This window comes from Chaetodon trifascialis, chromosome 9 (genome assembly GCF_039877785.1).
Source record: "Chaetodon trifascialis isolate fChaTrf1 chromosome 9, fChaTrf1.hap1, whole genome shotgun sequence".
Classification (NCBI taxonomy): Eukaryota; Metazoa; Chordata; class Actinopteri; order Chaetodontiformes; family Chaetodontidae; genus Chaetodon; species Chaetodon trifascialis.
Window position 1 is genome coordinate 24,821,044 of NC_092064.1, and position 25,072 is coordinate 24,846,115.

The 25,072-nt window shown below is 40.7% G+C and overlaps 1 protein-coding gene across 1 annotated transcript in view; it reads right to left on the reverse strand.

Annotated features, from left to right (window-relative positions):
* LOC139336689 (protocadherin-16-like) overlaps positions 1-12,157 on the reverse strand; it is a 77,839-nt gene extending 65,682 nt beyond the window's left edge. The window contains exons 1-2 of the mRNA XM_070970868.1: positions 11,982-12,157; positions 4,640-6,460 (exon numbers count right to left, since the gene is read on the reverse strand). Of these exons, the coding sequence (XP_070826969.1) occupies positions 4,640-6,439 (1,800 nt within the window). The 5' untranslated portion in view covers positions 6,440-6,460; positions 11,982-12,157. The remainder of the gene's footprint in view (positions 1-4,639; positions 6,461-11,981) is intronic.
* Between the last annotated feature and the right edge of the window lie 12,915 nt (positions 12,158-25,072).

Below are 25,072 nucleotides of genomic sequence, written 5' to 3' on the forward strand. Positions count from 1 at the left end.
AATGCGATGGTCTTTCTATTCTGTTTCACATTTTAGTGTTCAAACACCCACAGGATCGTTTTTTTCACTAATGAACAGCATTTCCTCCCTGCTTTTGTATTCAACCATATAACATTAAAACTTTTACCACAACTTTCTCCTCTTCCTGTGTTGTTGGAAAGAGAGAAGCGGTGAATTTGCTGATGGACATCTGAGCACAATAAAATGTGGTCAGCTGTCTCAAGCGCAGCAACTTTGACCTGAACACCCACACTCTATCCAGATGTACATCAGTGTTTATGTTCGCTTCAGTGCCCCTGCTAGGCCCAGGAGTAAGTGTTCAAGGAAGTATTACATTTGCAAACACATTAAGTAGCACATCCAGTTTCCTGCAATTTTACCATTCCCTGAAAATACTGTTATACCGCAGAGCCACAGCGAAACTTGGTAGTTAGCTGGAGGAAAAAGAAACAGTCAGCTCGCCTCAAGCAGAACCAATCTCACAGGGAGACAGGCCAGTCTGGTATTAAAACAGACAAGTGAATGTTTTATTTGACACAAAGCATTTCCAGAAAAATGTCTGGTAAGAATTGATTGCATGGTTTGTGTACCAAAATACTAGTCTGAGCTCTGAAACTGGCAATTTAACGTATCTCCTTAGTTAGTCTCACTTGGATGCTCTGAAAAAGTGTTACTTATGAAGTTAGCAAAGTTTATTACAGATAGAAAATGTGGCAATGTAAAGTGAGTGATTGAGCAAGTCAGGTGTCTCTCTCAGTCACAAAATCATTGCATTTTACATGGCTGCTCTGCAGAACTTTAGTTTGAGTGAAAGTCAGAATGAACTATTCTTATGCTCTCCACTGGCAAATGAGGTCAGCATTTAAGGCTAGCAGCTAAAACACTTAGAGACATAATGTTTTTGTGGAGAAGCAGGGAGCAAGAAGACATAACTGCTAGCATTTTAAAAATGGAGCTTATTGTTTAAATAAACCAGATGACAACAAACTAACTTCTCAAAAAGCCCAAATGCCACTTGCACTTGTCAGCATTATCAATTTACTGTCAGACAGTAACTTTTTAAATATTTTCTTAATATAGTCTTAATATAAGCCTGTTCTACAAGGGATGTAGGTATTCCTGCGCACAAAGATAGAGAATAAAGGCAGAGATTGTGAAAAGCAAGATGTACTTCAATAATGCAGGCTTACCGAAGTCCCCTGAGGAAGCTAGAACAAAAGCATCTCTTGCAATTAAACGGTGAACTGCGGATCATTATCCTGACTGTACTGCAGAGAGCATTATGAATGTGCCTGGATTAAAACAATAATTACACTGACCACCACAGTAGCGACATTTTTCACCAGTTAATACAGCTCAAGGGCGACATGACTCAAGGTACTGGAAAAAGTGTTACTGGCACCTGCCAGGTGGTCACCAATAGGTGGTCACAAGAGTACAAAAAGAAACTGTCAGGGACTCGTGTGAAAGAAAGACATTCTTTCAATCATTCATATGTTTTCTCCAGGGCAATTATGAGTATTCCTTTTCCCCACAGACTTGCTTTTATGTTGGCAGGAATGGAGAAAAGATTCAGAGCACCACTTCATTGAGGTACCTCTTTCAACTAGACTGCCTTGAAAGAATTCAGCGAAATAATGAATGAGTTGAGTGTTATGATACACTGTTTTATAAGACGAGCAATCTGTAGGTAACAAGCAGGCTCATATTTTTGTTGCACAGAAGAAATCCTACCCAAAGCATTAGCAATCCTGATGGTTTTTTTTTTTCAAGGGAAGTGATGTGTTTAGTCAAAAAGTTGCCAAGACATCACTGAGACAGGAAGCACATTGGGCAGCAAAGCAACTGAAAAAAAGGCACTGAAAAAAAAAAGGCAAAATGTTCCTCTCACAGCAATCAGTGGTTGTCTCATGTTGCCAAGGAGGCTCCAGCAATGACAAGCAGCCCATTCTGTCATGAACATGGTGGAGGCGGGTTTGAAAATAAGGTTTGGCCTATCCTCACACCCAGTTAATGACATATGAAGTGAGATCAGATAAGAATTTGGAGAGGGACAGACCAACGGACAGACGAGGAAGCCCCCCTGCTCATGTCACCTCCGCCATTCAAGCCAGCACTTGTCAGGGCTCATTTCCTCCTCATCTGCCTGAAGACCCCCTCTCGCCTTTCTATCAGCGCCAGAACGACCCCCCAAAAACAGACAGAGGGGAAATTCTTGCAGAAATACACTCCAAACCAACCAAAAGCCAAAATAATATGAGGTGCAAATGATTCCCCAATGCGAGATTCTGACACTGACTGGAAAGCTTCATTACTTCAGAAAATAACACATTGAAGAATTAATGGGAAATAACTGTCAAAGCCAACCAGGCTTCGCTTACAGAATTTGGAGATATTAAGGCTGGCTGATGTGCCTCATTATCTCCAGTGACATCCTATATTACTCTTCATCAAGTCAGGAATCAAAAGCCTCTTTGCTTAATGACCTAATTAAATGACCTTGAAGTAACTGTTGTTTCATCTTGTTAACTTTCCGATTATTGAAAGACTTCAGACATTTGTAATAAAATGCACAGTGGCAGAGCACAGTGCAACAATCCTGACTGACTGAATGCATGCTTACAATGCACAGTGTAGAATGGAGATATAAAATAGTTCAAGAGAACATCATTCACCACATAAAGGGATCAAATACAGTAGATGTATGCCAAGAGTATAGCAAGCTTTTTTGGTATTGTGGTTCGTTTATAGCATCAGATCTGTGGTGTAAGAGTTCTGTTTGACTTCTATACATCCAGAAAACTTGCAAAATTGGACACAGTTTGAAAACTAATAATGGAGAATAGAATTAGTAATGGCTCATGAAACATGCTCCACAATGCAGCTTGTGGTTTTTTTTTTAAATGTTGTTTTTCATGTCGTATTTCATTTCCACTCTCAAGGATGACCTATTTTCTTTGCAGTAGATCTTGCATATGAAATTACAAGACTGATTGCTGTAAATAGGCTTAAGTCCTTATTTTTAGTTATCTTTTTTCCCCCACATATCTAATTCTAAAGTCATCCATAAACCAATTGACGTATAGCATAAAGTGACAAAATATTACAGGCGCAGCACTGTGGAGCCACACCAAATTAGATTAATCATCAACGGCTGTGCTGGTGACCTGCAGAGGAAAAAATCAAGCCACTTCAAAAATCTGAATTAATGATCACAATATCCTTATTGTAATGGTTTTTTGGAGAGCAACGTGTACGGAAAAAGGGGACATTGGGAATTTCATCTGCAGAGAAAAAAAGGCAGTCATCAGATGTCTTGCTGAGATGTTTGGATGTAGAGCTGGCACCCTGAGTAAGAGCAGTCTGTTCTCACATGCCCTGCCAAACACACGTCTACAGCATCCAGGCAGGCTCAAGAGAGGCCAGAGAGCAGTGGCTTTAAAGAACTACTTCATACTTGGACCCAGCGAGGCCCTGATCAAACATGTCATACTCTGAGAGTTGTTAGAGAGCAGGTAGTAATGCTTTTGGAGGCAGTAAGGGGGAAAGACAAAACTTTGACCATCTCTACTTTGAAAGAAAACAAAATCTGGGTTTTCAGATATTTTCACAGAACATGAACTTCAGCCCACATTGGAAAGAGTGATCGTAGAGCTTTACGGTACTCCAAAACATACATTTTTTAATTATTCTCTGGTTTTGCTTCAAAATTCCATAATCAATTTCAGTACCTTCTCCTTTCTCCTCATCCTTGTGGTCCCTGTGATTTATAATTAGGGGACCTCCCACAAGAAGCTCTTGCAGCTTCTATTTCTGCAGTCAAGCCAGAAGTCGCGGTAAGGCCTGCGTCTCCCCTCACCCCTCCCTCTCCCAAGGCCAAACCCTGGGCCAAGATCCCGTCTGCTGGGCCCTCTGTCTGGACTGCACTCTGTATCCAAATCCTTGATCCATGCAATACTACAGCAGATTCTTGTGGAATAGAATTTGTGTGAATGTCCATACTTGAGAAATTACTTGAAAGATAAAAGCAATTGATGGGCTGTGTTTTAAACGAGATGGCCAAAAACAATCTGACCAAAAGATATGTTTTAGTGAAACAGGACTGCAGTCACTGGGGGTGCTGTAATTTGTCTAAACTTTAATTCTTCTTGTCGTCTATAGCTATTTTTTCTCACGCTCAACTAGCCTAATTAAGGTGCCTTTTGAGAGTGAAGTGACATCTATTTCTTTGGATAAAGCCCTGAATTTGTCTCTGCCTGTGAATATGTGAAAAACCCCTTTGTGCCTGGCCTGACAGAGGACTTTACACTGCCTCTGTTACCCTGGAAACCTTTTGAGAGGTGAAAGGGAGGACAGCCAAAGAGGAGATCATCTTGGCCTAAAACTGCAGGTAAATCCTCACTAAGGCAGTCCAATTTAAACAGCTTTAACATTAAAAAATAACTCTTCATAGAGGAATGAAAGGAGTCAGCAAAGTCTGACAAATTTCTCTCCTATTTATCTAATAAATTTCCATTTGGTCTGCTCTTCAAAATTGCCCCCAAGTTGAGTTCAGACCCTTACGTGAGCTCAGTGTTTAAGTGTGGAAGTGTGTTTGCAAAATCAATCAATTCCAAACTTTTTTAATGAAATGTCCTACCTCAAGAATGCAAGTTCCTGGAGCTGCGTTTTCCTTGATGGACGCATTGTAGTAGTTTCTCTCAAAAACAGGCTCGTTGTCATTTATATCCTGAAGCACAATGTTTACCACAGCAGTGGAGGACAAGGGTGGTCTCCCTCCATCTGTGGCCACCACCGTTATACTGGGTTTGGGGTTCTTTTCATAATCCAGCTGTGAGAGAGTGGTGATAATCCCCGTAACAGAGTCTATACTGAACCAGTTGAAGTAAGCACCTTGATCTTGCAGGATGCTATAGTTAATGTCCCCATTCGGCCCCTGGTCTTTGTCTCTCGCTGTCACCTGTAACACAAAGCTTCCAGGAAACACCACTTCAGGAATGACCTGCCTGTACACCGGCTGGTCGAACAGAGGAGGGTTGTCATTGATGTCAGTCACCTGGATGATGAAGGAGGACTCGGCCCTGAGAGGAGGCGTGCCGGAGTCTGTCGCCATCACCCTCAGCTCGTAGGTGTCTCTCTCCTCCCGGTCAAGAATCTTGTCGACACAGATCAAATAGATGATGCTATCTTTAGTGGTCAAGGCAAATTTTCCATCTCCTCCTTCTAGCGACACATTGACATTGGCGTACTCTCCATAGTCTGGGTCAGTGACCGAGATCCTGGCTACATACTGCCCTGGCTGTGCACCTTCTGAGATTCTGGGAGACCCATCCTCACTGAGAAAGATGATGGTCATGGTGGGCTGGTTGTCGTTGTAGTCTCTGACGTGGATGGTGACGAAGGCATTGGTCACCTCTGGCTGGGTTGCGTTATCTTGTGCCTGGACCACCAGCTCATGGACTCTCCGCATCTCAAAATCCAGTGGCTTGTTGAGTGTGATGATGCCGGTGCGAGAGTCAATGACAAAGTAGCGGTCCAGGTCGCTTTGTCTCCTGTTGATTTCATACAGCACCATCCCATTATCTCCTTCATCAACGTCTGTGGCAAACACCTGCAGGATGTTGCTTCCTGGCTGGAGGTTCTCAGATATTATGGCATGGTAGCGGCTCTGGTTGAAAACAGGAGCGTTGTCATTAATGTCTTGTACGGTAATATCTAATGTCATCTGATCTGTCCTTTTGGGGGAACCACCATCAAAGGCCTCAAGAGATAAAGTATAGGTGGATCTTTTCTCTCTGTCTAGAAGGGCATTGACCACCAAGTCCAAATAGAGAACCTCACTGCTTCCCCTCCTGGTCTCCAAGGTGAATGCTTGGCCAACATTTCCATCCTTGATAAGGTAACCCTGTGTTGTGAACTGGCCTTTATCAGCATCAATAGCTGGCTCAAGAAGAAACCTGGTGCCGATGGCTGTCTGCTCAGGGATTTTAAATGTGGCTCGTTTTCTCGGGAACATCGGCGCATGGTCATTTATGTCATTCACCTTGATAGTCACCTCTACAGTCACGCCTGTCATGGTGACTGCAATGAAGTTGTATCTATCCCTAAGTTCCCTGTCCAGAACTTTAGCAGTTTTAATAATGCCTGTGCTCTCATCTATGTCCAAATCACTACCCACACCTGTGCCCTCATAGTCTGAGATGAAGTACAGGGATGCTGTGATGCCAGGAGGAAGTCCTGCACTGATGTCCCCTACAATTGTGCCTGCTGGCTGTTCCTCATCTAACTGTAGCTCAAGGGTCCCCAGGACCATGGGCGAATGCACTGTTACAAGCTCCAAGGCCACATACACCATTAGCACTATTCTTCTGTTCCACCAACCCTCACGGTGCAAAGGGTCCATTATAGACTTCCCAAAACCCTTGGCAGCTGTCTTCATTTTGGCTCCTTCTTTTTAAACCTGGAGACACACAAAGAGGAAAAGCTGAGCAATATCAAAACCCAACAACAGCAGAAACTCAGAAAACTTGTATTATTTCTGCGTCAAAATACAGAGTAAGTTAGTTTAAGAGAAATATGTATATGCCTTAAACACTTTCCCATATGTTTTATGGGCTCCGTTCCAAACCGCAGCACATACAATAGACCCTGCACATAACATTTTCCTACACTTCTTATTTCACTTACTAAGTCAACACCTTGTTCCTCCTACATTCCAGAAAGTTTTCCTTTGCTAAAGAAACATCAAAACCACAGGCCACAGCATACTACCATACAGACAAGGCCTTTGGCTGTGGCTATTCAACTCTAATTAAAAAGGTGCAGGAATTGCTACCCAGTGTGTCTGACCCAGTGTGTAGCAGCACCCTCTCATGTAAGTCTGGGAGGTGAGGTCCTGGACTTAATATTTAAGTGTGCTACCACAGTTAGCCTCTATGGACTGAGCAGTTCTGAAAGACTTGTCCAAGAACCATTTCAAATACTTAACCCTCCCCAGTCTTTCAATACTCGTGAGAATTCAGAGTGTGAGTGTAAAATCAAGGCAGAAAACCTTCAAATATTGATATTTTAAAGGAGCAATGATGTTGGAAGTCCTTGCATAGACAATAAACACAGTCTAACAATGGACCCAGCCAACAGCAGAGGATCTGTAACTGAGACTGAGAGACACTTTGGATCAATGTGCAAGTTCTTCAACAAGGCTGTCACCATCTGTCTGGCACACAAGAAATTATTGTCTCGGTTTCATTAAATAAAGACAACAGCTTCCAAATGTCTGCACTGGTGTCTAAATTCATTGAATTTAAGGTTTGACGTGCCTGCAAAGTAAATTTAGCTTTAATTTGGAGGAAATATATACAGATGTACATTAAATTGTATTACATTTTGAGGAATTGAGCGTCTAGTGAAAGCTCTTCAAGGCTCCCCCCAGTGGTTTAACTGATATCTGCAAGGAAACATTCACAAAACATCTGTGTGTGTGCACTAAATGCCTCTTATGCGTCCCTGAACACAGTATGGAGATCTGTCTCAGCCGTGGTGGTGACAGTGCGTTTGAGTGACAGAGCAGTACAGCAGAGTTGAAGGGCTCCATGCAGTCTACCTCTCCCCTCTTTTCTGGCTTTGCAGCATTGTAATTGAGGGCTGCTGGAAACTGGCCATAAGCACAGATTCCAGGGCTAATTTCAGTCTGCCGTGATACGGAGCCCGCAACACTGAAGATGCTAACTTTAATGTCATAAATTGGTTTAAATTGTGAGGAGTGAGAATTCCTGGTTGAAACATGAAATGAAAATCACTTCTGTGTTACTAGTTCAAGATTAGTTAATAGTTTAGGGAATAAAAACAAATTCTGGATCAATCTGCTACATGCATACCAATTTTTTATTAATCACAGAGATCATAATAATTGTAAGTAACAGTACCATAATGGTAAACACTACAAACTCAATATTACATATAATACTCTGGGTTGCTTTCTGAGAACTGTTCTTCTGTTCTTGGCCAAAACATAAGCACATTCATGACAGCCTGAAAATCTTGACAGCACTTGAACTTTAAAGTCTCAGTATTGATTTACTTTACTGCAACACTGGGGATGCATTTTACAAAGCTTTCTCCAAAGCACAAAGGGTAGCTTTTCAAGGCCAGAATCTTTGTCCAAATGCCACAACTGAAATAATGCATTCTCTGGTTGAGCTACAGTGGAGGACCTCTGCAGAGCCTGAATGGATATAACAGACACAGTCAGCAAGGCTAATTGCACAATACCAGGTTAAAAAGGACATATGGTTTTAAAAGATTCTGCATGAAGTTTAAAAGAAATTTCTGCACTTTAACACGTTCACCAAATGCATAGCAAATACAGTCACCCACCCGACCACCCAAGCCCACATCCTTGAGACTTTCATGTCTAAAAGTTAGAGGCCAGTTAGCAGTCAGGATATAAAAGGTAACAGCCTATTTGTCTGTAGGGCTTCAGGGAAAACAATCTGGAAAAAAAAGTGTTCAAAATAGCTGCTGATGGTTGAAAGCTGTTGCATTTAGTAAGCCAATCCCATTGTGGCTTGGATTCAGATGTTTTCCTTGCATCATTGTCCTTGATCATGGTGAGTTCCTCTTGCTGGTAGTTGAACCTTAGTGAAGAGTTTCATTAAGATGATGTAACTGCTGGAGGATTAACCCCCATGCACCCTCAGCAAAGACTAAGATGTTTGCACAAAAGCTTCACTGTGGTTATTTTTTTCTATAAACAGCATGTGTGTGTAACACATCATGTACTTTTCATTGCTAGTAACTATAGTATTGACCCACTTTCTTTTGAATCCCCTGAACCAATTCAACCGACCAAAATCCAAGAATTCTGGGATTTACATGCAGAGCGAAACCTCTGTTTGAATACAGTGGATATCATTCTGGGCACTTTGCTAGCATGACTGGAATCAGCATCAGAATCCCTGGCAACGGCGAATGTTGTGAACATCGGGGCTGCAATTCTAGCTCTCCACTGTGGTCTAGATCATGTTTAGCAAAACATGTCAAATATTCATTTTTCATCATAGCTGAAAATGCATTTGCTTATTTATTTTTCGTTTTTCAATTTTCTGTGAAGTACTATTTGTGTTTCTTTCACTACAAGATCAAGACATCCAGACCTTTGGTTTGGCAAAACTCAGAACAGACAATACATCTGAGCAAACACTGCTTTCACCCTCCATGAGCCAATACCTACATTACATACTGTAGAAGAATGCCAAACAACTCATGACATGAAATTATTTTTAACCATGTAGAGTTATGACACTGTTAAACATCATAATTAATACAGTGGATTTGGCAAAGATCAAACTGGCCAAGTCATATCATGTCATCTGAGAAGTAGTATCTTAGGGATATTGAATAATTCTCCTATACTTCTCTTAAACTAACATCATAAACTAAAATCACACACAATATTTGAGATGCCTGTGAATAAAATTTGGTTCTTTCTTGATCTTACCAGAGTATCAGATCTGCAGGAATACAACCCAAATACTGGTTAAAATGTATCCCAGTTCATCAAAGACGTAATCCCAAATACAGCACTTCAGCTGAGCCACTTTAATTAACACAACCAAACCATTTCCACCACCATCAGGCCAAGAGGGACAACTACAGTGACAGACTCGTAAAATGAGCTTCTAATTCCTTGCCATGATTCCACTTAACTCTAAGAAAACTTCTGTCGCTTCGAGAACATGCCAGGCTGCCTGAGGCTCAGTGGAGCCATAATGGAAACCACACTGCAGATTGACTGGACATGAGGATGACAGGCTTAGCTCAAAGCAAACTAAAAAGCTCTGATTGTTTTCCAGACTATTGCCTCTCACAAGTGCCGCGTTTCTGTGCCCTGCGTTAGTCTTTGAAACGTCAGTTCCCGTGCATGTAAAAAGGGCAGGAAAAGCCATCACAGGGCTCGGATACGCATGTGTTCCTCGGCCATAACAAGCACGGTATTGGGAAAACACACCAGCTCCTTTTTCACAATGAGCTAAGGGTTTCTGAGGGTCCTGACAAGAAGGATCTCTTTCCCACAGCAAGAGCAGCATGGGTTAGTTCAGCTGTTTGTGTAAGATGTTCAGGATAAAAAAAAACACACCTTATGTCTTTGAAGATGACACCATCTGATATTGCCTGGGCAGTACTAGCGGTTGCGTCATTAAAAACACATGTGCATCGAGTTACAGTAGCAGGGGTGCAGGCAGTGTTTGGACAACATCAATACAACCAAGGTCAAAGTTCACATAATATGCTAACAGTCACAAAGATTTTTAAGAGGTCAGGACTAATTAGGATTTTTTTTTAATAAAATGAGGGTGTTCACAAAAGTTCCCTGCTTTCACCATCGATTATTAATTTAAGGGGAGAGAATCTGGTAATAAGAGGTGACCGCGTTCTGGCAAGACACCTTCAAAGGCCACGATTGATGTACGGTTGACTTATTTTACTGATGACGCCACTGCAAGGAGATGAGTAAAACCGCAGTGACTACAGCCAGGCATTTCAAGAAATGTAAGGCAGCAAGTAATTCTCTGGGTGTTGCCGGTGTGGCCATCCTGGGAGAAACATATTTTGTGTTTTTTATTTCTTTTTAGGAGTCTGGAACTCCAGCTTCATCAACAGCATATGAAAGCTACAAAGACGAGACTAGTGATTACTTCATGCACTGTGCCGAGGGTTGATGACATAATGCCTGGATTGTTATAAAAGCCTTGGAGGTCCACATTTTGGTTTTATCCATCACTGCTGCTTTTTCTGTTTGTTTGTTTTCTCTGCAAGTTATGCATTATAACGCAACCTAGTTTTAAAAGTGGCACACGGTAGAATAATGTTTTGTATACCTCCCAGAGTAACTGATGGGAATCATTGCATGGATTTTAAAATGAATGCATGGATATATGTACGGGTGGATGGGTGAAAAGTTTAAAAAAGGCTTAGTGGTATGGATTCTGTCATGGTCTGGTCAATTAGCCTTTTTATTATAACTATCAAGTATTCAATCATAGACTGCCAGAAACAATGTCACCGAACATCCCTTCATTTAAGAACAGCAGAGGTGGCACTCAAATGAAAGCAAAACTAGGATTCTGTCCTCCTCATGCTGATTGTGAGAGAAAAAAAAAACGAAAGGAGGAGCCTGAACTCCTTGTTGTGTCTAAAGTCAAAAAAAAAAAGGACTGCATAATTACTCAGCTGCACCATGGCAACCATCACTCTCACAACTAAGTGCGCGGTGATGGAACCCAGTGGAGACTTAATTAATTCATTAATTGAGGGAAAAGAACACCTTCTTACGGTCATTGAACACAAGTCTGCCAGCACAATAACTGTGCCGACATGTGGATAATCATTTGGTATGTGCTCAACTGGAGTAAGAGGGAGGCACAAAGGCTCAGCGCCGGGCGCACAACAAAATAACTCCATAGGTTAAGCAGTTGGAAAGGAGTGTACCAGAGCGGTTAAAAAGAGTGCGACATGACATGCAGTTCAAATATTTGGCTGTCTGCAAAGAGTGGACTGTGCAGTGCTCCTCTCAAAAACACTGCAGTCACATTTAATACAAACGTGAAAGAACATCATTATATATTCAAATCGTTCTATCTTCTATGAGCACTTTTTGCATTTAAAGGCGAGTCTTTTAAAGGTTAACAAGCGAGGCTGCAACATGCACTATTTCTATTACCGCTGTATAAAGTCTGAGCATGAAAGAGCTGGAAACCGGTTGCAAAAAAAAGTAGCCAACCTCTTAAATCATGTATGAGTTTAACATATTCTCGCACTAAAGAGTAGGCTATGCTGCAGGCTGAGGGTAAAGTGTGTTAAACATCACACAGGTGAGAAGAAAAGTGCACTTATGGACAAACTGCACTGATGGTCAGCTTCATGGCATCAGTCTACTTATCGAGTGAGAGGATCTGTGGCACGCTGTGATGGTTACTCACATTCATCTGTTGCCTTGCTGTGTTTCAGAGAAGCCAAGCCGAGTTTTAAGATATCCAGATTCTTCTCAGTATTCCCTTATGAAGCCCGAAGTGAAAGTTACATCCATTTCAGGACTTGAAAAACGTGCGTCCTTTGCCGGCGACTGTAGATTCCCCTCCGCTGCGCGCAATTTGTCTCTTCGCAGAATTCCTGTTTAGTTCTTTCCAATTTCTGTTAAAAGTAAAATTGCAACTTAAAAAAAAAACTTTTCTTGCGTCCTCTTCAAATATCAACCTATCGGCATCCGCTGTCGGGGCGCAGGCACACTGCTGCAGCACGCTGACTGGAACCAAACAGTGTGGGGCCGAGCGGCGGACGCCCCTCTCCAAATCTAATTTATTCAACACGTGACGGAGTGCAACCTCCTGCTCCTCGCGTCTTTGGTGCTCATGCTGCTGCGGCTGCCACAAGGAGCCACACCGACTGCAGAGAGGCGAGCCAGGTTACTGCTGAACTTTGGTGCCACCATCCTATGCAAAAGGGAAGTGTAAATCAGCGGCAGAGCTTGCTGTGATCCACATGGCTTCTTACAGAGCTGCTACACAAGTCTAAACAATCTGGAATAATGGGATCAAGTTGGAAAAGTTTACATATTGTCCAAAAGTGTGCCGTGCATTTGCAATATGGTAACATGTTTCTGTGGGTTTAAAGTGGGTGGGGTGGACCACTGAAATGTGAAGCATCAGATTTTGGAAAAACAGTTGCAATATTCACATTTTAAAATATCTTTTATTTCCCCATAAGGTTCTTTTTGAATAACACTACTAAAGAATACAGCAACATACAGACTGATTTTGACATAAGTAAGAGATTGAAGGCAACTGTAACTTTCACTGAATATCAGGGCCATATCATGATCAAAATTTTCAGCAAAATCTTCAAAAATATACATTTATTATATTCAATTACTTACACTTTCAGGCTCTCAGATGCCATAGTGAGGATTCACCTCCACGCAATACCTTGAAAAAACAACCTCAACACAACCAAAGCACCCCAAGCGATCATAAAGACACTGTTTTCCTTCAGATGCTGGAAGTCAGGAAATCTCCCGGGGGTGTTTTTCATCTGTAAGTCAAGAGAAAAGTCAGTGCCCCTAACTTTTCCTCACATCTTGTGACTCTTTAAAGGCACACAGCCTCCATCACCAGCCAACTCCCAAGAGAAGCTGCACTTTTATCTCTAATAGTGCTGGAGCCATAACCCTGCTTCACTTTCTTGTCAATCACTGAACGATCTGAAAGTTATTAAACCCTTGTCACTTTGTATTTAGAGCTTATAAACAAGAGGACAACAGAGGGGCCCTGCTGTGTCAACAATCATATTTATTGCAGAGAAACAGTTGACATAAGTGCGATGAGTGCTTGCAACTCATCATCTTGCTTTCATTCGCAGTTTTTTTTTTTATATATATAATTTATGGATTTTTGTTGTTATCATCATTAAAGAAACATCTTTTAACAACAGACTCACCCTTGGCGAGACAAATTAAAGTCATATAATTTATGATAACATCATAACTGGAATACTTTGGCAGCATTTAGTGACAGTATGAATAGTACTGATATAGCTGTTTCATTGTGTTTGTCCTCATTAAGAAAAACTAAACTTTTGGGAACAAAAGTTTGGTCAGTGTCATCTCTACAACAGTTCAACATTTTTGCTGGCTAAACTGTTTTTTTTTTTTCCCTCCAAGCAACCTAGTTATTTCTCCCTTCCCTCACTCTGTGAACTGCTATATCACCAAGTGGAATGAGTTCCAGAGCTGGCAGCAACTCATTATTACCGTGACAGCAGGGAAGAGGAGGCAAACTCAAACAGACATTCACACACATACATGTACATTCACACGGACACACACACACGCACACACACACACACACACACACACGCACAAAATCAGGTGACATTGTTTCGCTAAGTCAGAATAGCCTACAGCTTTGCTTCTACAGGGACATGTCATCTGCACTCTCTGTCCCCTGTATGTTTTAATGTCACTCTGGAGAAACAGGCCAATTAAAATGACGCTGGGCTCGCTTCTGTTCTTTGTGCCAAAGATGGTGGCGATGTAGAGCGCAAAGAAAAAGAAGAGTGAGGAAACAGGAAGTTAAATAGTACGCAAAATTATGTTTAGAGATTGCAAGAGATGAGCTCAGAAGGCAAAGATGTAGAGTCATAAAGGTATCTCATGAATGTCAGAGCGCTAAAATGTATCGCAGCTGTAAAGAAAAAAAAAGCTTTTTTAATGTTTCTGTTTCTTTTTTAGATAAGGTGTTGGGCTGTTTCTTATTATCAAATTATGACTTGGACTCACTATCTGTATAGTCACTGTGTGTTTGTTCAACAAACAAAATGAAGTATAATGAAGATGTGCTGTCATTGCAAATATCTTTTTTTTTTATATTTGTGCATCATGTAAGATAAATGTCCTAAACACTGTCTTTTGAGAAGACAATGGATTGTCCAATGTCCTGTTGACAGCACACCAATCAGACAAATGTTTGCTCGACAGAATTGTCTATTCTGAGTCTGATAAGTGATGAAAGATGAAAAAATGTAAAGGCTAAATGTAAAAATGTCAACCTGAGGCATTTGTTTATGTTTTGAAAAAAAAACAAAAAAACAAGCAGATCGGGGATTATACTGTCAAAACATCAGAGCAGCATCTGTTGCTCATTTGGCATCTGCACTTTAGTTCCATACAAAACTTTGGTTTCAAGAACAGTTTTCATTCATTTTGTCATAAGAATTAATCTGCCTGACTTTTACCCAAGGTCACCTCCCGCTTTCAGTTCATTTCTCATGACGTTTTTACTTGCATAAGACTATCCGGCGAGCAGAATCCACTGAGTTCACCGCCTCTTCCTCACTGGTTGAGAGGATCTGGACTGCTCCTATGAGTCATCAGAGACCATGAATTTCAAAAAAAAAACAAGGTGCTGCGATGGTGGATAAATCTGCAATTCTACTTTGAGGTTAGCTGGTGTCCACATCACAAGGTTGTGGTCTTAGTAATTTTTCTGTGATGGCTATTTTAGTGACATTTGACCATGGATTAGAAGGGAAACCACAGAGCCTGGCTCCTGTAGCTGTGCTGAAAGTCCATAGAAGAAATAATAAATAGATCGAGTTTAATCAAGATTAAAGTTAAGTGTGTGACAGGCTGCTTTGCTCGAGGAATTCATTCCAACCAGAACAAAGGTGCATCAAACCTGATACACACAACGTCATACCAAGACATTAAACAGGCTACTGCTGAGCATGCAGTATTAATACAGTGGCAATGAATACTGCAGGATTCAGTGGCATCTTCCTGCCTTGCGTTATGAGATAGTAAATACTACATATGATCTTTTTTCCCTTCATTAAATTTGTATTTTGCTTATGTACAGCAGCTGACTGACAGATAGTAAAAGCTGTGTTATGTTTGTTACACTCTCAAGGTTTTTATTGTTTGCATTGCAAGTGTGCCTTCAGTAACTAAAGGGGGCTTTAAATGTTTGCTTTTAAAAGCATATATGAATACTAATGTGAATTCTGTCAAGATTTAGGAAAGCAGTTACACAAACAGGGCAGACAAACTGTGCAGATTCAACATACAGTGAAAATATTTGGTGAAGAAAGGTATTGTTATTCATCAAGAAAGTAAAGGTGGAAGAAGGATGATTAAACTTAAGCACAACTTGAACATCTGCATCTGTTATTTTCACTTCTTTTTCTCATAGTAGACACAAAACTGTTAAAACATTAGCATTTCTACATGAAATAGAACTTCTTCACATTTCTTTTTGCCAAAACCGAAAAAGCGTGTACTTCATTTCTCAACATACTTTCTCACTGCAGCAAAATTCGGAATCAATTTATGTTTCGTAAATGTTTAGATTCTGTAAAGCACACCTCAGTACAGACACTGATTGCACCTTGTTGCTCTTCTACAGCTTATAGGCTTTGATTATCTATGTTTTTAAGGTGGACTGTGTGGAATACTGGTGATGGACAAACTGCAGTGGTGTTTTGGGGGCTTTGGCATGTGCTTGAGCAGCGGTCTAATGTAGACTTTTATTGAGGCAAAACACTAACCAGAAGCACTAGTGGACCATTTCCTCATGATCGCTGTGCAGAAATCTGAGTTTTGTCTTTTTTATGTTGCTTCTAAAAGAATGTGCTTTACACACTTGATGAATGAGAAGAACAGAGATCAGTTCCTGATCAAGTTAAAGAGTATTTTCAGCTGTACTTCACTGAAGCGCGCTGCATACCGTATATCCCTGTGTGCTGCGTGTGTGTATTGTATGTGTCTGCATACTTTACATAAACCTACAATGCATGATCCCTTCCAAAGGATATTAGATACTGCGTGCACAGGTGGTTTTCATTTGGTCAAGAAACATTCTTGGAGTACCAGTTCTTTGTCATCTTTAATCATGATGTAAAAGATCTTTCACTGATTTCTGTTTAGTGGTACCGCTGCTTCCTGACTCCAAACATTATGACATTTATTCTCTTGTGTAAAGAAAATCAGTCTGAATTCTTTGTCATGTGGACTCTGAAATTAAGGCTTACAGATTCATTATATTTGAAAAAATCAGTAATCTACATTTAGTGTAGGTAGAAAAACAGTCAGTCTCCATGCAACCATGGTGGTTTATTGTGAGATAATACAGTTTATAGTGATGCACACTATAAATTCTCTGTTTGTTGCAGTTTGTTGAGGGACATTTTAGTAGATTAACAGTTTCTAAAACACAAACCTGAAAGAACATATGTGTTGTCTTCACTCTAACAAGTGTTCATCAAACAACTACTCTTTGTATGTAGCGTACCATGGATATTTCTTATTGATTTAATTTGTTATCCCAGCTCTCTTTGAATTACAAACTATGGTCTTGTGGTTTACAAAGTAACAGAAGACAGAGGGAAGAGATTGTATTGTCATTGTAAAACAGAAAAGAGCCTACCGAGTGTTCACTGGAGGAAACGTACTGGAAGCATATCAGCTCTGGTAAGGTTGTGCTCTTCCTCGACAGTTAGTGCAGAAGGGCCCTTGAGGAAAGCTGTGATTGTGCTCGGTAAGTCCCAGGTGTGAATCTGTGTGACTATATAAATACAAAGCCAGGCTCTGCTGACAAAACCCCAGTCAGCTCTGCAAATGATTGTGTGGATTAAAAAGGCTAAAAAAAACAGTCTGACTAACCACAACAGTATTGTGTTTCTCATGCCTTCTCTGACGACAAAGCCAGTAAGTTGCCTGTGACTCTTGTTTTTCTCCTACATATTGTATGTGGACTGGCCAAATCCGTCCATCTACTGAGGAATACAGAAAAAAATCCACCTTTGCACAGTTTAATGCTGCTGCAAAACAGCTATGGGCCATGCACGCTGTATTTCTGGGCCCATTTTGTTGTTTGTTGATGTATCGTTTATAATTCCTGCATTTCACTGTTCAACCTTGGTGAACTTCACATCCTGTTGAGACACGGGTTGTCAAAAGACATTTAGAAAACCATTCATTTCAGTCCAAGGAGTACAAGTAAAAGGCTTTTTGAGATCAAGCGGGTACACTTCAACACCAATTAGACCAGTGACTAAGAATAAGGAAAAACAGAAAACAAGTAAGAATATTCAATGGTGGTTTTCATGTTTTCTTTTATGTTTTTTTTTACAGCTGTAATGTGTAAAGGCTCTGTTATTACACGATTTAAAGGCTGGCAAGTGGCGTTGTCATCACATGAGTCTCTGAGATTTGGACATGATACTGAATAACCAACCAGACAATAGTCAGACATGAGGAGCCTCACTGGATGGCCAAATAGGATCATATGAACAGCTACAGTAAATGAGAGTTACTCCATATATGAAGTTTTTCACAGCCGTCTCAGGAGAAGTAAAAAAATATATATATAAAGAGAAGAAAATCAATAAATTTGGCTTTTTCTTTCCCAGAGCCATGCAGCAAAGAGCTCTTCTTGTAACTACAGGAGTGGAACTGAACTCTGCTGAAAAAGTCTACCAAGCATGAGAATAATTCAGCACGGCAGCATACGGATTTCTCTTGCTAGAAGACGAAACTCTGATCTGATTTTGCAATTAAACCTTGGTTCCTTCTGCAATTTCAGTGAATATACATGTATTCAATTATTCCAAACAAGTATTTGTATTAACAGCAAACATACAAATATATTAATATGTAATAATCTTTATTCTTCATTTCATTGCTTCTACATACTGCACAGATCAGACCTGCCTCAGGCTCTTCCTTAGTTAACAGCAGTCTGCCTTATAACAATGACACCCACATCAGAAAAACCAGATCTTTTGGGCTGTCCACTGTGAATGCTTTCTAATTAATACACTATCAATCACACAGTCTGGCATGTCGTTCTCCTGCTGGACGAAATTCCTCAGACATTGTAGGGAGTCTAACTAATTCTGATGGAGATCACTTTTTTCCCAGGAATGTGTTCTGTTGTGCAGGAAAGGAATGCAGAGCATTGAGAGTGATGCCCTGGAATTCCCAAAACAATTAAATTGTTCAAGCAAACGCGTAAGGAAAAAAAGCCTCTAATCCCATTACTCCACACTTCACAATGCTGTCACTTGAGAAAGTTTAGTTTAGAAACTGTTGACTCATTTTGAAACACACCATAGCAATAAGCCTTGGCATTGAAATGAACAATCGCCATCAGGGTCAGCACAGAGTAAGATGGGTGAATTCCTTCATCTCTCCATCAAAGCAGCTTCACTGAACTCTTCCTCTGACCACACAACCAGCAAGACTAAAGAGGGGAGCTCTTTCAAAGCTTCATGCAGATGGAGTGACAGAACGAACTGAAATAATATATAACCATGGAAACTATTTTTCTGTGCCATGAGTCAGTTGCTGTGATAATTTTCTTTGGCAGATATGAAGCTTTCATTTGGTTCCACAGGAAACATAAATGACCCACACCCTCCAATCACCAATAAATTATATTCCTGTATTCATAGCAGGCGAGCAAAAGTCATCTTATTTCACAATTTCCCCTGAACTTGTCAATCAACATCAACACATAAAATAATCAATAGTGAAAAGATAATAATGATTTGCTACAAGTAGTCACCGACCCTGCTGAGTTAACAGGGGGAAAAAAAACAAAATTATGAATGTCCATGTATAATTAACCCCTTTAAATCAGGTCCATATGCTGAACCAGGCTTAATGCACACAGTGGCCAGAGCGAGTGTCAGTCTCATTATGCTCCGCATGTACCAGAGGTTGCCAGGGTTCCACTGAGCAATGTTATTACACTGATGGTCCGAGCACATATTTCTTAAAGATATCAGTGAGATTATTTTTATGTTACACTGTTGTTATGCTTTCAAAAAGAAAGGATATGTCTGCAAAGATTGTTGTTTCACCAGTTATATATTTAGGGGTAAGGCATGAGTCCTCAAGGCTGCAAACTGCACCAACAATTTGTCCGAGGGTCACATGATCCCTGTGTTCATGCTCAGGAGACAACATAACAAGGACCAGAACTGAAGACTAAGAACAGTTAGCAATTCCTTATGAAGATGCAAATGCAAAACAGTTCTTTGAATGTCGTGCATTAAGTAGCTCAACACATAAAACCGAGGATTTACACGTTTTCCTATCGTATTTTTAGTCTCATCAACAGCAGCGTGGAAGCTGCAGATAGTCGTGTTATTTTGCAGGGTTGCAAGTCGGAAACCACAGTTGCCTCAATGAAGTGTTTTGTAGAATTTGTGGTTGTCTGCTTTCAGCATCCCTTTAAATGTATGATGCATTAATTAACTTGCCAAATACCTTTGATGGTTTCTTCATGGGCTGCACGGTGGCGCAGCAGGTAGTGTGCGTGCCTCACAGCAAGAAGGTTGCCGGTTCGATCCCCGGGTCAGGCGGGGCCTTTCTGTGTGAAGTTTGCATGTTCTTCCCGTGCATGCGTGGGTTCTCTCCGGGTACTCCGGCTTCCTCCCACAGACCAAAAACATGCTCATTAGGTTAATTGATGACTCTAAATTGTCCGTAGGTGTGAGTGTGAATGTTTGTTTGTCATTACATGTGGCCCTGCAATCGGCTGGCGACCGGTTCAGGGTGTACCCCGCCTCTCGCCCATTGTAACTGGGATAGGCTCCAGCCCCCCGCAACCCCGAAAGGGATAGGCGGTATAGATAATGGATGGATGGATGGTTTCTTCATGTTCTTACAGTTTTGTTGTTCATTTTAATAGCCATGGTTAATTATTTGTTTTCGTAATGATGGCACAATTAAGTATGAAGACTATATTGAGGCCAAATTGGGATTTTTTTTTCCAAAAAAACCCCAAAAACAAATAAAAAAAACCCCAGCAAAACCCTCCAAATAATTCACAAAACTCAACTTTTAGGTGCACAGCTACTGAGGGAAGTGCTATTGTCATAATCATTCAGCTATGAGCCAAAGCTCCAACAGGATTATGGGATAAGAGGTCAAGTGAGTCTGGCCATTTTTCTGAGGAAGTGCATGCTGGAAACAGCCGTCTTTTTGGACAATTAAGTAAAAGCAATCCCCCACCAGCTGCCAGCAGTGATGATGGAAAGGGAGGAAAGCTGTCTGAAACCTGCTGGCCATGAGGGCTACAGTCATCCTCAGACCACAGAGTAGGATGTTGCCTGGTAAAGTCAACATCCTATTCTATGGTCTGATACACTTACTGTGTGTCTGCTCATCCTTTGGCTGTCATAAATTTCCACTAATTCACATTCCACAAGTCTCAAATTTGCACTTGCTCACAGGTTCTCATTTGTATTAAATACAAAAATCATGAGCAATAAAAATCAAAAATCATACAAAAATCATGCTGCAATAAAAGTGTGTATAACATAGAGGATGAACAGATTATATTTAATTCAGATTTCTATATTTTACATCATGCGTATAGAATACCACAGCCTATTTGGCAGTGTCATATTGTAATTCTGACTATAATGAAAATATTAATCATATTACCTTTGATAATCAAGTCTCATTTTGCTTCACGTGAGGGGATTACAAAAGCTAACATCCAGCAAATAGAAATATTTACAGAGCAACAAGATTTACTTTCTAAAAAAGAAATCAGGCTGGCATCTTACTTGGCTCTTTCAATCTCTTGGGTGATAAATGTGAAAACAACTTTCTATGAGCTTGAGTGTCCCTGCTGTATTTGTCCTTGGGGCAAAGCCTTCAAATTATAAAGACTTAGATTTTGTAAAGGCCAGACTCAGCTGCTGAATCGAGGAATCTTCCCTCATATTTATACTGTGAGAATCTCAGGAATACAGTGACATCAAAGGGCAATAACCCACAGCTGTGACCACGTACATTCATTTTTCTCAAGTCCGGACAGCTGGTCAGTCATGATCTATGACCCAAGTGAGAACTGCTATAGCATGCAACACGGTCTGTTGTGTAAAATAGCCCATCTTGGGAAACATAAGAAATGGCTGTCAGGAGTTGAAGAACAAAGCTAAATAGTGCACACTTAGGGATGCAGTATAAAAGTGATGGGGAGTAAATCTAAGATATGGCCCCTTCGGAAGATCCTACATCAGTATGTCATGTTTCAGTGTTAGTCACGCACAGATGTTCTAGAAGAGAGCTGCTACGATACTGTCAAAGCCATATGTGCTTTGGTTTGCACAAACACTATAATCAGTAGCTCTCTATAAACCAGCTACTGAGCCCACAGCTAAAAATACACAGGCAAGGTTTCACATTAGAAATTAGGGATAAATATACCGGTATAATCATTTTAATGGTGAAAGAAATTATTTTATAACCTCAGATATAGTAAATAACCACATCCCGTTTGTACCCTTTGATGATTTGCTGAGGTTTTGAACCCAAATCCTCTGCCTGAAGCACAGGGAGTCATTCTGTTCTCTGACTCATCGGTTCAGGAACCTACAGCCAACGCCTGTAGCCAAATAATTAACAAATGGTGAGGCTGTCGTAAGAGATAGAATAGTTGTATGATCAAAGAAGGGTGGGAGAGGCTCAGGATGCAGGATGGGAGACAGCTCATGGCTTCTACATGTCAGTAAGGTCAGAGACCGGGTGCCAGTGCAGAATCAGCATTTCAAAGGCTGAAACCTTTCCAGGGTTTTTTCCAATTCAGCTGAAAGCATGACAAACAAAACTAATCTTTCAACATGTTTCGTGTTGAGTTAAAGCTCAGTTTTTTTTAACTGATTCACATGCATGCACTGTCCACCACATCCCCCACAGTCAAACAAAATGCAAGTCAGATAGGGGATTCTCACTGAATTATTGGTAAGAATACGAAAGACTGAAATGCTGAGTCATATTAAAATTCACTGCTCCCTCTTCTTCTTCCCAAGACCCCAGAATCCCAGAACCCCATACCAGCTTCAAGTTTAGACTTTTCTTCCGGTCCAGCTCCTGTGCACATTGGACAAAGAAGATATGCTAAACTTACCTGACATTTCATTAAACCTGCTGTAGTGGAAACCAGCTAAATGATGTGATCCTGTCAGGGTCTCCTCTGTGGTCTCTTAATAGCTGGTTCTACCCAAAACATCTACTAAGAAAGGGAGGGAATCCGGGGGCCTCCATAGCAGGTGCCCAACCTTTAGGTTCCATTGCAGAGGTATGCATTTACAAGAAAGATGTGAAACACATAAAAGCTCCAACCAGTGATTCTTAAACTTCAATATAACTGAAAGAAAATTAAAAAACTGAAAATGGGAGCTATGTGTATCATGAAAACTTCTAGATTTCATCGTTAGTGAAAATGAACCTCACACTCCAAGTGGAATAGTAATTAATGGAAAGAAGAAATAACTCTAAAGTCATTTTAAAAAGTATGGCTCACATTCAAATGATAATTCTCCTTATGACCTCTGCTGAACCAGGAGATTGGTTAATAATTCACATTTTGCTCTGACAGAAAAGCCTCTCGGAAAGAGCTGCTGTATCACATCTTCTGACTGAGGTACAAGAAAACCCTGTAACCTCTCCTCATTTACCTGCTCACGCTGCCCTACACCATTCTACTGTCTTATATGTGGAATAAGGACCATACGAGTAATGACAGGATTCAACTGGCACTCCACAGTGACACTTTCTGACGGGCAACCATCTCCTCAGAATTAATGGCCTTTGGTTTTGGGCATGGTTCCACTTTAAAGACCACCAGGCAGCTAGAGGACAGACTGATGACGGAGAGACAGAAGAAGTAGTGCAGACATGGGACTTCAACAATGGGAAATCATCTAAATTCGAGACTACAAACAAACACGCACTGATGTTATCACGGCCCACAAGTCTTATAAGAAGACATGAATTCATCATCCTTACACTGCGGGGGAAAACTTGAGGAAGAGATATACAGAAAATAAAAGCCAATATAAACAAAAAGACCTCCCTTTGATGCACAGAACAAAACCATTTCATTCATGAGAATGGGGAGGGGGGGTCACGGTGAGGGTACCTCACTAAACTTCACTTCCGATGTCATGCTCGGTGAGCCTGGGCCAAAGATGTTGTTTTAATGGGGTGCGGAGAGAGGGAACAGGCAGAGACAGCAGAAGGATACAATAACAGGGTGTAATATCCACCAAAGTGTTTTTCTAATCACCACAGGGAGCCTGCAGGAGCGGAAGACTCTCCAGACCATCCCAGGTCTGGCATTAACATTAAATCCAGTGCATTAATATGTCAACTCTGCAATCACTAATAGGTGTCTTCATGTCTATGTATCATTAACTTTACATCTCCACAGTGGATCCTAGTGCATAATGTACAAGACTGGACACTGACGCAGAGCCACTTGCATTTTTATGTTCCGTAATCTCTCACTGGATATTGTGCTGTGCCTGAAAAGAGTTTTTTCAAACAACAAAGCTTATTAAGTGTAAGAGCAGAATAACTTTTGAGCAATGAAGATCAGATTAGCTCAGATCAAATACAGTCAAGTCGTATAGAAAATCATCTTTCAGAACCAAAGAAATGAGAGCTAATACCCTCTCTTGTAAAACCAAAGCTGATACATTTCTGAATATCAGCTATGAAACTCTACTCCACATTGTACTTCTTACTCCACTGCTTTTGAAGGATGTACTTATTCACTTTGCAGATAAATATTTAACATAAAAAACATATCTGCTCATAAGAGATGATGCATTGCCCTTGACTTAATTACACTATTTAAACTAATTAATTCAAAAACAGGACTGGCTGCACCAGCTGATACTTTAATGCATGAGAATGTAACATAAAGAAAGGGGCCATTCTTGATAATGAGTACTTTCAATATTCACATTTACTTTTACTCACATAGTGTTTTTGGACTGTCACTTGCAGTTGAGCTTTTCTTTCTGCTGTGGTTTTGCTACTTTTACTTCATCACATGATTTGAATATTTCTTCCACATACAGTAGGAGGGTCACAGCAATAATTTAGTGGAACAGCTGCTGGGATTTCACATTGAGAGGATATGGGATGTTATGAAGTGTCCTGCGGTACACATAAAATTACTTTTACAAGCAGCAAATTTAGGCAGCTTATTTCTAGAATTGCAACATAACTGCTAATTATGTAAAATGTATGAAAAAGTTGTGCAACATTCTCACTTCTATATCATCAGTAGGGTCAGCCAAGGTGATATTTAGTGGTTCACACTCACGCATTTGGAAAAAACAACATTTTTTTGCACTGTTTTCCAAAAGCACTTTGCAAGCAGCACTGTTTTCAATCAGCTTGCTGAATAGTGACAACCCACAGGCTGGTGGCATGTCCCAAGGCACTGAACCCAATATGGGTGCAGCACAAACAGTCTAAATTTAATAGGACTTCAGAAAGCATCCTACTTCTCCTTGTGGTGAGTGACTCTGAGGAACAGAAACATCTGTACTTTACGTGAGATGATCTCCACATCTGGCCTGAGCCCTGATTGTTTCAGGGGTGTGGGCATGCACCAACAGCTGCAGCCAACCACTCCCAGATGTTTCTGATAGGCCAAGTGTCTAGCTGTTTGTTAAGCGTGGGGTGATCTTTGATCCTTCGACA